A 15,098-nucleotide genomic window follows, 5' to 3' on the forward strand; every position below is an offset into this window, starting at 1 on the left:
GTCAGAGGTATAAATGCTCAGAAACCGTGTGTTTTAATTTAGTAACTAAATAAATAACTTATAAAAGCTTCAGAAAACATACAAGACACATTTTTAGGAAAAGTCATATGATGAGAGGCTTGTAGTTTTTATTTAGACAGAGTTATTTACACTGAAAACCTAAATGGTATGAAAACCTAAAATTGCAGTGAAAATAATCCATGCAAATATTTTTCAGGCATTATGGGAATTGTAGGAACTATTATTGTAAGAGCTTGTGTCATACTAGACACCCCCTCCTGCGACATATTTCCCCTGAACCTGTCTCACATGTCCACCCAACACATATGGCTGCTAACCAGGCTTGTCACAATTTAAGTTGCAGTTGAACTGAGTCCCAGTTTTTAGACTCAGACACGAGAAGATGACATCACGATTGAGATCGATCGTTGTGTTTGACGTGTTGGCACAATTGTTGCCCTTGAACATTATTGTAGAGATTCAGACGTCTGAAATCAGGCCACTGTTTTATCGTACAATGATACATTTCTTTCACTTCAATCTACCAGTAGCTGATGCTTCACTGACGCACTAATGTTACTGAATGTCATATAATAACCTCTAACAAATAGACTTACAAACAAGCATTTGGCTGATAAGATTGGCGATGAATGTAACTGTTTCAAACAAACATTAGATACGATTACAGCTTTGTATGAGAGTACACTTACAGTAAGTGGGTAACTTTTATTTGATGTGAATGTGTTTTTGTCTTTCAGAAATGGCTGAACACCACAACATCAAGCAGATTTTGACCCAGGCCAGAGATCTGGTGTGTAAGGTGCAGATACTGATAGAGAACAAGTGATTCACTCTTTTCCTTCCAAGTGACGTGTGAACAGCTGTAGCAGTATAAGAGTAAAACACATATGAGCACACACACAAACACACACCAATGTTACACAAGGCCTTTGCAATCACTGTTTGCTGCTATGAGCCTTATTAACTGTATCCACAATGTGTTTGTGTGTTGTCTTTCAGCTGTGTTAGAATATTATGCTTCATATTTGTTAGTATGTTCAAGTGAAAAACAAATCTATCCGAAAAAATAGTTTGATTATTCAATATTTTTGTCAGAGATCCCTCAAGTGTCAGTCTTAATCTGAGTGCACTTCATATTTTGAGATGAGGAGGGTTTTAGTGACACATTTTAAGCCAAATAATTCAGAGCAGAACTAGACTATATTTATGAGGAAAATACATTGTGATGATCATTTATAATACTTATTTTAATAGTCAGAGTTTAAATGATTCAGAAGAACATATATAGAAAGTAATACTCTTATAATATCCTGTAATGGAAGATCAAAAGTCAGAAAACACTTTTATTTTCTCTAATAACAACACCCCACAATCTGATTTATTTTTTTCTGTTGATGACTGAGAACACTGGCCTGTAGTCCAATATATACCTTTTGTAGCTTTTAGCACCATGTCAGTGATTTAGCATCCAACAGTGTTTTAATGTCCTAGAACTGCCTTCTCTACCAAATATTACGTCCTATTTGTTCTTTGTGAAATGTACTGTACTGAGAGAACAATGTGTTTTATCCTGAGGAATATATTATGTTTAATCTTCAAAAATCATTATTACTGAAGTGACTTATGGATGTCTGAGTGGAGATTTATATAAAAAACACAAGCCAGATCTTTTTCTTTATGTAGTGACTCAATGTATATTTTGTAAATTGTGCAGTTTAGTCACTTTGGTTTTGGTCTTGTAATGTCTGGCGCCTGGTCGTTGCATTAAATGTTATTTTCAGCTTTAGTATATAACGAAAAGAGAAAGCAAGCAGACAAGACAGTAAAAAGTTCCAGGCTTCCACATCTTATAGCAGATATTTAAGCTTAAAGGAACTAAACAGAGGGATGAAAGTGAGAGGTAATGTTTGACATACTTTCAAAAGGAATTGTGCATGACTCTATGTTATGAGAGATCAGATCTTCAGCTTGTGAGGATGTACAACTTGTATTTTTTTTAACCCTTTAAATTAGTACTGAGATGATCTTAGTCTTAAACATTCATACTTGCCATTCAATAACTAAAACTTCAGTAAGTGTGTCTTCAAGTGTTGCTTCATGATTGTGGTAACTCTCCAACTGCTTTAAATATTTCAGCATTTCTTTGTGAATACTAACTGCTGTCCCCAAAATCCCCATTTTATTTATTGTAACTGTGTTTGCCGAATTATTTATTTATTTATGTATTTATACATGTATTCATTTTCTTACTCAGATGCTAATTTATTTGTTATGCTAATATTATTATTTCGTGGCCAGTTGATCACGTGTATTGTAAAACAATCAAATTCTGTACTAAGAGGTCATAAGTCTATATACAGTATATATTAAATGGTATATGTTCTTTTATAAAAAAAATAAAATGAATCATCATTATTTTTCCAAAACACATTGCACTGTGCATTTCATCCTGTCAAAGGGAAGTGAGGGAGATATCACTAAAGTCATTTTGTTGCATTAAGTATATTAAGATTTGTTAAAACCCAACAACATATTGTAACTCTCATAGTTTCATGTTTGGAAGAACCACACTATGAACTGCAGAAAGAGTTTGGTGAGGTATTGAGAGCTACGGTTGATCTCTTGCCATGTCATTATGTTCGGATGTGAGACGAAGGTGTAACCCTAGTGAGTCATTCACTGAACCAGTACACATCTGGTGATGTCATAACCTGATGTTGTGAGCTTCACTAGAACACTCATGATAAAAGTAATTCCACAAGCATCCTCTTATTAAGCTTTTGAAGTCATCGTTCTTTAATAATAGCAGGTATGCTGCTTAGCTCAAAGCTTGTGATGTTCCTGATGACTTATGTCCTGCAGGTGTCTATCAGTACGACATAAACTCTATTTGGTGATCGTGAGTGTTGTGTTTTCACAACTGGACTTTTGCTGCCCCCATGTGACCAAAGTAAGATCCTGCAGATTTAGACTATTTTTTTCATCTACAAACTTGATGTCATTGCATAAGCAATACAAATGTTTCAAAATAGTTTCATAATATATGACTATATGACTTAATTGTTAAAGCATAAGAGGTTTTTGTTTCGATAAAAAATACAATGGTCTACAGAAAAGCCATGTGAAGTTTAACACAATCCTTAACTGCAGTGTAATAACTTGTTTTTACCTTAATTTTACAGTAATAAGACACAAATATTGAAAACCTTTTTTGTTATATAGCCTATTGAATTACCCCATATGTTTTAAAATGAAGTGAACATCTTTAAAATGAAACTAACTAATAATCTAGGTTGAACTAGGTAATCTTAAAACGAGTAGCCTAGATAAAGTTACATTTGCTTTAAGTTAAATTAAGTAATTATCTCAAGAACTTTCATGGTGCAGGATTTTTATTAAATATATAAACCTTAAAAAATATACCACAGCTTCTTCTTTCATTATATTCTGTGTTATTTAAAAAGAAACTGATGTAGTAAAAGATGTCTGTAGTATTCATGACGTTAGTGTGTAGGCGTGTCTCCACGAGCGACGCAATGACGTCGACAGGAAGACTTTGGCGGACTTTCTTTGTAACTTCAGTTGTGTTTTGGTTGATGGTACATTGAGACGAGTGATAATGCCCGTACAGAGTTTACCAGCCCGGGATGCGTCCATACATTACCGTTTACTACAACAGTATCTGTTTCTTCTGAAGAAATACCCCATTCTCACAAAGTCTGTAACGAGGTCTGTAACTGTGCCTGTTTGTTGGGTGTGTTCATGTTCAAACCTGCTGCTTACTTTTTGTTGTGTTTTTCCAGTTTAACACGCAAGAATTGAGATGCTGTAGTTTACTTACCTGCAATTAACTATTTATGTTACTGCTGATATCACTTTTTCACTTTGTCGTGTTGCCATTTGACTGTATTTTAATGTTGATTTCAAAGTGCATCTTTGTTTGCACTGACCTTGTCCTCATGTGACAGCACTCTGGCTTTAACCAATCAGCATCTGCCCAGAGAACCTCCCCTATGAGTTTATCAATAATTTATTTAATTCAAGTACCTTGTGTATGTACCCAGTACTGATTTAAAAACAGACCTGTTTTGTATATTTTTGATATTTTCAGTGGCATCCTCTCCACGTTAGGGAATCTTTTGTCTCAGGTTCTGGAGGCAAGAAAAAAGGCCAAAAATGGAGCCCCAGTCAATGAAATTGACACAGCTGGAGCCACACGATATGCTCTTTATGGGTGAGACTTACTACAGATAAAAAACTAAGGCTGATGTGCATTTCATTGCACATCTTAGGAAAATAAATGTTGTGCTCTTGGCAGTGTGAAATACAATCTTTAATGCAATGTAATTCATATTATTTACACAAATATGCATGGAGAAAATAGCGCCCCCTGTGAAATTACTTGTATTTGTCTTGCTGTCGTTGTCTGTTGCAGGTTATTCATTACAGGACCAGTGAGCCATTACTTTTATCAGCTGATGGAGTTGTGGATGCCCACCACAGATCCGTTCTGTATAGTAAAACGTCTCCTTCTGGATCGGCTCATTTTTGCCCCCGGCTTTCTTCTCATATTCTACTTTGTAATGAACATCCTTGAGGTGGGTCATCACAGAAACTTATCCTACCCCTCCCATAGAGGGAAGCCACAGTGATACAATATTCAAGCTGTGTAGAGTTGGGGAACTTAAAAGAGAAAGAGTCTCAAAAATCTCGTTCTCATCTTTCTAAATACATGTAAATAGATGTAGGCCTGTATTAAGTGCAGTGTATTTCCAGGCTAAAGGGTGGGGAGACTTTGAAAAGAAGATGAGAACAAGTTACTGGACGGCTTTAAAGATGAACTGGAAAGTGTGGACCCCCTTCCAGTTCATCAATATCAACTTTGTGCCTGTTCAGGTATGTATTTTAATGGCATCCTGTCAATGAACAGATTTTAAATCATATATTGACACTTCCTGTTATGTGTTCCTGTGTCTGTTTGTGATTTCAGTTCAGAGTGCTGTTTGCCAACATGGTCGCCTTATTTTGGTACGCCTACCTAGCATCTTTGAGGAAATGAAGCATCCTGGCTCGTGGAAGAATAATCTGGAGGAATCTTCTTCACAGTGCCTTTAACATGATGTGTTTACTGAACTACTGCGTACCTGTAATTTAACATGACAATAATTCTCACTAAAAGCAAACAACAAGTCAACAAACCCTAACAAAAGTGATAAGACATTTGAACATGCTGCTATAATATGTCAGACCCCTGACTGCTTTCATTATTACTGAACAAAGTAAATCTACTTAATAAAAAAGTTTATAAAACACTGGAAAAATCTTTTAAAATATAATAATGAACAAGGAAATAATTGAGATATGAAGATCATTTTTATTTTAATTTTTAAATCCTTAAGTTTCGTGCAACTTACAATAGTACAGAACATGAATTACAATCATGTAAGTTCATATTGTTGATTTTATTTATAACATTGCCAAGTTTATATAACAATAGACTTTGGTGAAAATATAATTAAAACATGATGTGCTGTATCTTTAACATGTTTTTTATTGTCAAGGAAATTATGCAAGTAGGCAATTAAAAATATGACACAGAAAAATCTCAAAATAAAAACATTGATGTAATTCCTTATCCTATGGCATTTGTCCTTCACTTGTATTAAATAAACTTAAATAGTAGCTCATGTAAAATAACATGCTGAAACCAGAGGTGTCCTCAGCCTCCTCGCAGACGCATCATCATGTCGATGGTGCTGTGCTCTGTGACGCCGTAGTCTGAAAGTTTCCCGCTCGCCATCTCTCTGCCTTGGAAAACCAACCTCTGCTGGCTCACCGCGACCCCCTCTCTCCTCTGGACTTTGACCTTGAAGTCGCTCACGGTCTCCTCCGGTGTGACGTCATATGTGGACGACTTCCCCTTTTCGTTTCTGAGGAACACCTGGATGGTCGGCGGCGACCCGGTGACGATCAGAGACACCCGGGAGCCGTTCTGCAGGCCGTATGAGCTCACAGGCATCAAGTCGTCGTTGAGAGAAGTCTTGTGTCCGTTTTCATAGACCAGCCTCTGTCTCTCAGAACTAACCCCGAGTTTGTCCTGGATCAGTTTCTTCAGAGCGCCCACCGTGTCGTTAGGGTTCACCCGAAAGCTGTGGGATTCACCACTCAGCATAACGATAGTTATTTCCATGATTTATGCAGCCTGAAATGAAATGTATCAATATAAATACAGGAAAAAGACTTCTAAAACAGCTTGTAAATAAAGAAACATAAACTTAACTAAGCGTTAAGGATCTTACCTTTTGTTAACTTGTAAAATTCCTGAGGGAAACTTCTAGAAAAGTCTCGAGACGCTGACAGGTAAACAGACGATGCTCAGCAGCAGCTGTGACACAGGTTTGAACTCAGCATTGTTTATATGGAACCAGCAGCTGATCGACACGCCCACTTTATTTAACATTCGTTTCCCTTCTTCTCTGACTTAATAACTTTCGTTTTCGATGTCTCAACGTGACGTATTCTAAAACGGGCACGTAACATGCACTGACAAACAAGTTAAGACTATTAGTCTCTTAAATCAAAGAAAAAAGACAGCTGATAGTAGGAATATATCACATAATCACAACACAGGACTTCCAGAGTATTATCACATGGACTGATTAGCTGATGTAAGGTTGAAGAAGGACTAAGTATAATTTCAGATAGGCAGGAATTGTAATGTTTTCTATAAATTAAAGTTGGTATTGAAATGTAACTATTGTCTTATTTATTCTTGTACATATTAGTCTTTATTTTGTGTTTATTGTTGATATTTAATGTTATATACCTTTATTCAAACTAAGAGATCACAGTTCACTGAAGTCAAATTCCTTGTGAGTAAACATACGTGGCCAATAAAGGTGATTCAGGTAAAACACAAGTTAGAACTACTACAATAAGGTATTGCAATGAATGCCCTCAGGTTAACATTTAAGGCACACCTTAAATGTTAATGATATGAAACTGAAACTATAACAAGTAGAAAGAAAAAAACAATTCAAATGCATGACAAGCTCATTTTATTTTATGACATAAAAAATTGATAAGAACAGTCAAATAACTTTCCCTCCACGTAAGCATTACATAAAGTCATAAACTCCATTTCATGTCATGACTCATCCCCAATCATCTTTATCCTTTGGACATCTTTGTTTACGGTATTTGTATTCAAATGTTTTGTTTTGGTCCTTGTTATTTTGTTTTTTTCTTAATGTTTACAAAAACAAGTGTAGCCTTTGTCTTAACAAGTTCCCTTTTTGAGTCAAAAGACATCTGATAAACAAGTATTTTTTTTTAAAGCTGTCAAGTGGGAACAGGTATTCTTTTTAAAATACACGTTTAGGCTTCATATTAGCAATATTAACCTCTGTCTAAATCCACAACATCCACTGAAATATCTTAACAAAATCCTCATTTACTGGGAAACATGGACAAAGGGAACAGATTCATCAAATAAATGTGGTTCAACTCAACATAATCAATCAATCAATCAATTTTTATTTGTATAGCGTCAACTCATAAAAAGTGTTATCTCGAGACACTTTACAAGAAGCAGGTAAAATACCTTACTCTTTGTCTGTTAACATTACAAAAGAGCAGGTAAAATACCATACTCATTGTTATGTTACAAAAAGCAGGTAAAAGACCTTACTTATTGTTATGTTACAAAAAGCAGGTAAAATACCTTACTTATTGCTATGTTACAAAGATCCGGCCTATCCATCATGAGCACTTTAGCAAAGCAGCAAAAGTTACAGTGGTAAGAAAAAACTGCCTTATTAAAAGGCAGAAATCTTCGGCCGGATCCCCGGCTCATGACGAAACAGTTTTCACAGGCCTAGACTGCGCCGGGCTTGGAAAGGGATAGGGGGAGAGATGGGATAAGATGCAGGAAGAGGGATAGAGAGCAAGGGGGTGGGGGGAGGTAGACCGTCCATCAGCAATCCGGTGGGGAGGGGAGGGGGTGTGTGTGTGTGTGTGTGTGTGTGGGGGGGGGGGGGGGGGGGGGGGGTTGTTCTGGCAGGCCGCCAACCCACGATCCGGTGGGGAGGGGGTAGTGGTGGGGTGGGGGTTGTTCTGGCAAGCCGTCAACCGACGATCTTGAGGAGCCTAGAAGAGCTCAAGAGCTCCCAGGAATGTAGGTGGTTAGTGACTGAGATTTATAGATAGATACATGCAGTAATATGATGTACTGTATATGCAGAGAGAGAGAGAGAGAGAGAGAGAGAGGAGCTCAGGGTGCCAGTTCCCCCGGTAGTCTAAGCCTATAGCAGCATAACTAAGAGCTGGTCTACACCAGCACCAGCCCTAACTATAAGATTTATCAAAAAGGAAAGTTTTAAGTCTATTCTTAAAAATACAGACTGTGTCTGCCTCCTGGACCCCGGCTAGAAGGCGGTTCCAGAGGAGAGGAGCCCGATAACTGAAGGCTTTACCCCCCATAGTACACTTGGAGACTGTAGGTACCACCAGCAGGCCTGCACTCCGGGACCACAACGCTCTCGAGGGACAGTACGGCACTAGTAGCTCCTTCAGGTAAGATGGTGCCTGGCCATTTACAGCTTTGTAGGTGAGAAGAAGGATCTTGAATTCTATTCTAGACTGTATAGGGAACCAGTGCAGAGAAGCCTGGACAGGAGTGATGTGGTCCCATTTCCTGGTTCTGGTCAGTACACGAGCTGCAGCATTCTGGACCAGTTGAAGAGTCTTTAGAGATTTGCCAGAGCACCCTGACAAAAGAGAGTTACAATAGTCCAATCTGGAGGTAACAAATGCATGAACTAGTTTCTCTGCATCACTTTGCGACAGGATATTCCTGATCTTGGATATATTACGAAGGTGAAAGTAGGCTGTTCTTGAAACTTGACTGATGTGAGAGCTAAAGGACATATCTTGATCAAAAATAACTCCTAGATTCCTAACAGTGGTGCTAGATGCCAGGCTGATGTCACTAAGGACAGTCAAATCACTAGAAAAAGTCTCTCTGAGGTTCTTAGGGCTTAGCACAATAACTTCAGTCTTGTCTGAGTTAAGTAGCAAAACATTTCTGGTCATCCAGGTCCTAACGTCCTTAAGGCACGTTTCTAGCTGACATAACTGACTGGTACCATCGGGCTTCATTGATACATAAAGCTGAGTATCATCTGCATAACAATGAAACTGTATGGAGTGTTTCCTCATAATATTTCCCAGAGGAAGCATATATAATGTAAAAAGAATTGGTCCAAGCACTGAACCTTGTGGGACTCCATGGCAACCTTTAGTGTGCATAGAGAACTCATCATTAACATGTACAAACTGAGATCGGTCTGATAAGTAGGATTCAAACCAACTTAAAGCAGTCCCTGTAATTCCAAGCAAATGCTCCAGTCTGTACAACAGGATCCGATGGTCAATGGTGTCAAAAGCAGCACTAAGATCTAACAAGACGAGCACAGACAGAAGTCCCCTGTCTGAGGCTAGAAGTAGATCGTTTGTAACTCTAACTAGTGCAGTCTCAGTGCTATGGTGGACTCTAAAACCTGACTGGAACTCCTCAAATAAACTGTTGTCATGGAGAAAGTCACACAGCTGTTTAGCTACCACCTTCTCCAGGATCTTCGAGAAAAAAGGAAGGTTGGATATAGGCCTGTAATTAGCCAGAGTTCCTGAGTCCAGAGTAGGCTTTTTAAGTAGAGGTTTGATTACCGCTACTTTAAATGCCTGTGGTACATAGCCTGCCAGTAAAGACATATTGATCATATCTAATATGGAGTTGCTAACTAAGGGAAAGACTTCCTTAAACAGCTTGGTTGGGATTGGGTCCAAAATACAGGTTGACGGTTTCGACGCAGAAAAAATGGAATATAGCTCTGAGAGGTCGATTGGAGAAAAACAGTCAAGACTAATATCTGGTCCTGGAACTGTCTCTGCCGTATCAGACGTCTCCGCACAAGGTAAGGGCAGGAGGTTACCAATTTTGTCTCTGATGTCTAGAACTTTGTTGTTGAAAAAGCTCAGGAAGTCAGTTGAATGCAGGTATAAGGCTTTTGTTTCAGGCAGAGTTAAAAACAACAACCAGTTTTTTCTCAAAGACACACCTCTGTACTTAAACATAATTTATGTTGATCAAGTAGAGATGTCATAAGGAGGGATTAGAGCATGAACAGAAACTGGTTTGTTTTGCGGCCATCCTGGATTCAATGAAGCCAAAATAACCATGCATAATGGTGTTTTTCAGAACTTCATCTACGGTGGCTGTGTAGGTCATAAAGTCTCCTTCTGCTGCTGAAGATGTCACAGTAACTCTATAGGCTGCAGTGAGACAAACAGAGAGTGAAAGGAAACATTTGTTTTATTGTGTGTTGTTAACTTCCAAATACCTCAAACATATAGATTGGCAGTTCTGCATGTTTCCAGAGTAAACTATTAGATTTTCTTCTCTTTCCTGAAAGGTGTCAGATTGTGTTTTGTTCGCCAACTTTTTAAAATGTTTCTGATTAGCTGATGTTTTTGTTTCCCTGTGGGTTCAATGAACTTCTCATAAACAACAAGTCTCATTCTCACCATATTTGATGTGAGGCTGGCAGGTTTCCTCAATTCGTTTGGCTACTGTCAAAGTCGCATCGACCTTTGCTCTGTAGGCAACACACGCAGCTAAATGACAACATCAACAACAATAGTATTTTAATATCTGGTTAAAACCTAAAACACAAAACACAAAATACATTCAAACATCATCGGATATCAACCAGCAGCTAGTGTTTGCAGAGGCGCTGCTTGTCAATAGGCAAGGCAGGCAACTGCTTGGGGCCAAAGGCCAGTGGTGGGCCCCCAAGGGCTGACACACCTTAAATCACAGCAGTGCCTCAAATTTTGTTAAATTTTCAATGGCAGTAGAAAACCTCCCTAAGGGTGCCCCATCTGATAGCACTTACTATTCCCTGTTAGTTGCACCGTGCATTATTGCTGTGAAAACCAAAGTTTGTCAATAAAAGAAAATGAAGAGGAATTATCTGTATAGGAGTGAAAAATAAAGAGATGGTGGTTGGAGGGCCCCCCAATTAATTATTTGCCTAGGGCCCAAACAAACTCTACAATTGCCTCTTGAGTGTTTGCAGTCAATTAACAGGCAGACTTCACCTGTCATACAATGACACTGTTCAGCCACACAGAGGCGCTGCAGCTTCTGCTCCTGGTAGGAAAATGGTTTGGTGCACTTATTTTCATTATGAAATATATTATTTGAATGATTCCAACCTGACCACAGTATTATTTTTTCTGGTGTAAATGGGCTTCCAGGTGTGACAAAGTGACAGAGTTAAATTAATAGAGAGTTCCTCCATCACACTAACTGGTGAAGTGTCCCTGAAGCAGAATAGCATTTACTAAAAAAAAGAAAAGAAAAAAAAGATAGACTTCAAATCTCAGCATGCATACCAGGTCCTGACTCCTTGTTGCCTTTGTCTTGAGGCTCATGGATGCTAAACAGCGACTCACTGAACCCCCTCACTTTGTAATGAACATCCTTGAGGTGGGTCATCACATAAACTCTCTCTCTCCCCCCCCCCCCCCCCCCCCCCTTTAAAGGGAAGACACAGAGATAGAAAAAAATCAACTTGTGTAAAGTTGGGGAACTTAAAAGAGAAAGAGTCTCAAAAATCTCGTTCTCATCTTTCTAAATACATGTAAATAGATGTAGGCCTGTATTAAGTGCAGTGTATTTCCAGGCTAAAGGGTGGGGAGACTTTGAAAAGAAGATGAGAACAAGTTACTGGACGGCTTTAAAGATGAACTGGAAAGTGTGGACCCCCTTCCAGTTCATCAATATCAACTTTGTGCCTGTTCAGGTATGTATTTTAATGGCATCCTGTCAATGAACAGATTTTAAATCACATATTGACACTTCCTGTTATGTGTTCCTGTGTCTGTTTGTGATTTCAGTTCAGAGTGCTGTTTGCCAACATGGTCGCCTTATTTTGGTACGCCTACCTAGTATCTGTGAGGAAATGAAGCATCCTGGCTCGTGGAAAAATAATCTGGAGGAATCTTCTTCTTCACAGTGCCTTTAACATGATGTGTTTACTGAACTACTGCGTACCTGTAATTTAACATGACAATAATTCTCACTAAAAGCAGCTCTGATGATTGTCTGTCAACAAACCCTAACAAAAGTGATAAGACATTTTAACATGCTGCTATAATATGTCAGACCCCTGACTGCTTTCATTATTACTGAACAAAGTAAATCTACTTAATAAAAAAGTTTATAAAACACTGGAAAAATCTTTTGAAATATAATAAAGAACAAGGAAATAATTGAGATATGAAGATCATTTTTATTTTTTAGTTTGGTGCAACTTCACCTCTGCACAAAATGAACAGGAAATACAATCATGTAAATTCACTTTGATGATTTTGTTATTTAACAATGCCTGCATAACAATAGGCTTTGGTGAAAATATAATTAAAACATGATGTGCTGTACCTTTAACATTTTTTTTTATTGTCAAGGAAATATGACAAAACAATTATTAAAAACATGACAGAAAAATCTTGTTCAAAATAAAAAAAAGTGATATACCGGTATTTCTTTAGCCTATGGCATTTGTCCTTCACTTGAACTTATAACTTATACTATAAACTTATAAACAGTAGCTCATGTAAAATAACATGCTGAAACCAGAGGTGTCCTCAGCCTCCTCGCAGACGCATCATCATGTCGATGGTGCTGTGCTCTGTGACGCCGTAGTCTGAAAGTTTCCCGCTCGCCATCTCTCTGCCTTGGAAAACCAACCTCTGCTGGCTCACCGCGACCCCCTCTCTCCTCTGGACTTTGACCTTGAAGTCGCTCACGGTCTCCTCCGGTGTGACGTCATAGGTGGACGACTTCCCCTTTTCGTTTCTGAGGAACACCTGGATGGTCGGCGGCGACCCGGTGACGATCAGAGACACCCGGGAGCCGTTCTGCAGGCCGTATGAGCTCACAGGCATCAAGTCGTCGTTGAGAGAAGTCTTGTGTCCGTTTTCATAGACCAGCCTCTGTCTCTCAGAACTAACCCCGAGTTTGTCCTGGATCAGTTTCTTCAGAGCGCCCACCGTGTCGTTAGGGTTCACCCGAAAGCTGTGGGATTCACCACTCAGCATAACGATAGTTATTTCCATGATTTATGCAGCCTGAAATGAAATGTATCAATATAAATACAGGAAAAAGACTTCTAAAACAGCTTGTAAATAAAGAAACATAAACTTAACTAAGCGTTAAGGATCTTACCTTTTGTTAACTTGTAAAATTCCTGAGGGAAACTTCTAGAAAAGTCTCGAGACGCTGACAGGTAAACAGACGATGCTCAGCAGCAGCTGTGACACAGGTTTGAACTCAGCATTGTTTATATGGAACCAGCAGCTGATCGACACGCCCACTTTATTTAACATTCGTTTCCCTTCTTCTCTGACTTAATAACTTTCGTTTTCGATGTCTCAACGTGACGTATTCTAAAACGGGCACGTAACATGCACTGACAAACAAGTTAAGACTATTAGTCTCTTAAATCAAATAAAAAAGACAGCTGATAGTAGGAATATATCACATAATCATAACACAGGACTTCCAGAGTACTATCACATGGACTGATTAGCTGATGTAAGGTTGAAGAAGGACTAAGTATAATTTCAGATAGGCAGGAATTGTAATGTTTTCTATAAATTAAAGTTGGTATTGAAATGTAACTATTGTCTTATTTATTCTTGTACATATTAGTCTTTATTTTGTGTTTATTGTTGATATTTAATGTTATATACCTTTATTCAAACTAAGAGATCACAGTTCACTGAAGTCAAATTCCTTGTGAGTAAACATACGTGGCCAATAAAGGTGATTCAGGTAAAACACAAGTTAGAACTACTACAATAAGGTATTGCAATGAATGCCCTCAGGTTAACATTTAAGGCACACCTTAAATGTTAATGATATGAAACTGAAACTATAACAAGTAGAAAGAAAAAAACAATTCAAATGCATGACAAGCTCATTTTATTTTATGACATAAAAAATTGATAAGAACAGTCAAATAACTTTCCCTCCACGTAAGCATTACATAAAGTCATAAACTCCATTTCATGTCATGACTCATCCCCAATCATCTTTATCCTTTGGACATCTTTGTTTACGGTATTTGTATTCAAATGTTTTGTTTTGGTCCTTGTTATTTTGTTTTTTTCTTAATGTTTACAAAAACAAGTGTAGCCTTTGTCTTAACAAGTTCCCTTTTTGAGTCAAAAGACATCTGATAAACAAGTATTTCTTTTTAAAGCTGTCAAGTGGGAACAGGTATTCTTTTTAAAATACACGTTTAGGCTTCATATTAGCAATATTAACCTCTGTCTAAATCCACAACATCCACTGAAATATCTTAACAAAATCCTCATTTACTGGGAAACATGGACAAAGGGAACAGATTCATCAAATAATTGTGGTTCAACTCAACATAATCAATCAATCAATCAATTTTTATTTGTATAGCGTCAACTCATAAAAAGTGTTATCTCGAGACACTTTACAAGAAGCAGGTAAAAATACCTTACTCTTTGTCTGTTAACATTACAAAAGAGCAGGTAAAATACCATACTCATTGTTATGTTACAAAAAGCAGGTAAAAGACCTTACTTATTGTTATGTTACAAAAAGCAGGTAAAATACCTTACTTATTGCTATGTTACAAAGATCCGGCCTATCCATCATGAGCACTTTAGCAAAGCAGCAAAAGTTACAGTGGTAAGAAAAAACTGCCTTATTAAAAGGCAGAAATCTTCGGCCGGATCCCCGGCTCATGACGAAACAGTTTTCACAGGCCTAGACTGCGCCGGGCTTGGAAAGGGATAGGGGGAGAGATGGGATAAGATGCAGGAAGAGGGATAGAGAGCAAGGGGGTGGGGGGAGGTAGACCGTCCATCAGCAATCCGGTGGGGAGGGGAGGGGGTGTGTGTGTGTGTGGGGGGGGGGGGGGGGGTTGTTCTGGCAGGCCGCCAACCCACGATCCGGTGGGTAGGGGGTAGTGGTG

General features: G+C 38.3%; 5 protein-coding genes across 6 annotated transcripts in view; 3 read left to right on the forward strand and 2 right to left on the reverse strand.

Moving 5' to 3' along the window:
* The window catches only part of sgsm1a (small G protein signaling modulator 1a), a 30,004-nt gene extending 27,561 nt beyond the window's left edge, over positions 1-2,443 (forward strand). For both annotated transcript variants that reach the window (XM_061038132.1, XM_061038133.1), the window contains exon 25: positions 759-2,443. In XM_061038132.1, coding sequence (XP_060894115.1) covers positions 759-847 — 89 coding nt within the window. In that variant the 3' untranslated portion in view covers positions 848-2,443. The remainder of the gene's footprint in view (positions 1-758) is intronic.
* Positions 2,444-3,559: 1,116 nt separating this feature from the next.
* pxmp2 (peroxisomal membrane protein 2) lies at positions 3,560-5,556 on the forward strand. The gene is made up of 5 exons (XM_061038137.1): positions 3,560-3,750; positions 4,133-4,255; positions 4,457-4,619; positions 4,798-4,917; positions 5,012-5,556. Exons 1-5 carry the CDS (start codon positions 3,641-3,643, stop codon positions 5,078-5,080), a joined length of 585 nt encoding a protein of 194 aa, XP_060894120.1. The 5' UTR covers positions 3,560-3,640; the 3' UTR covers positions 5,081-5,556.
* Positions 5,381-13,582, reverse strand: LOC132974238 (polyubiquitin-B-like). Its single transcript, XM_061038140.1, has 3 exons — positions 13,313-13,582; positions 12,638-13,215; positions 5,381-5,658 (listed from the first exon to the last, which is right to left on the reverse strand). The coding sequence occupies exon 2, from the start codon at positions 13,201-13,203 to the stop codon at positions 12,733-12,735; it is 471 nt and encodes a 156-aa protein (XP_060894123.1). The 5' UTR covers positions 13,204-13,215; positions 13,313-13,582; the 3' UTR covers positions 5,381-5,658; positions 12,638-12,732.
* LOC132974240 (polyubiquitin-B-like) lies at positions 5,676-7,532 on the reverse strand. Its single transcript, XM_061038142.1, has 2 exons — positions 6,321-7,532; positions 5,676-6,223 (listed from the first exon to the last, which is right to left on the reverse strand). The coding sequence occupies exon 2, from the start codon at positions 6,209-6,211 to the stop codon at positions 5,741-5,743; it is 471 nt and encodes a 156-aa protein (XP_060894125.1). The 5' UTR covers positions 6,212-6,223; positions 6,321-7,532; the 3' UTR covers positions 5,676-5,740.
* Positions 11,501-12,313, forward strand: LOC132974243 (peroxisomal membrane protein 2-like). Its single transcript, XM_061038144.1, has 3 exons — positions 11,501-11,572; positions 11,769-11,888; positions 11,983-12,313. The coding sequence occupies exons 1-3, from the start codon at positions 11,516-11,518 to the stop codon at positions 12,049-12,051; spliced, it is 246 nt and encodes an 81-aa protein (XP_060894127.1). The 5' UTR covers positions 11,501-11,515; the 3' UTR covers positions 12,052-12,313.
* Positions 13,583-15,098: the final 1,516 nt, after the last annotated feature.

Source organism: Labrus mixtus, chromosome 5 (genome assembly GCF_963584025.1).
Source record: "Labrus mixtus chromosome 5, fLabMix1.1, whole genome shotgun sequence".
Classification (NCBI taxonomy): domain Eukaryota; kingdom Metazoa; phylum Chordata; class Actinopteri; order Labriformes; family Labridae; genus Labrus; species Labrus mixtus.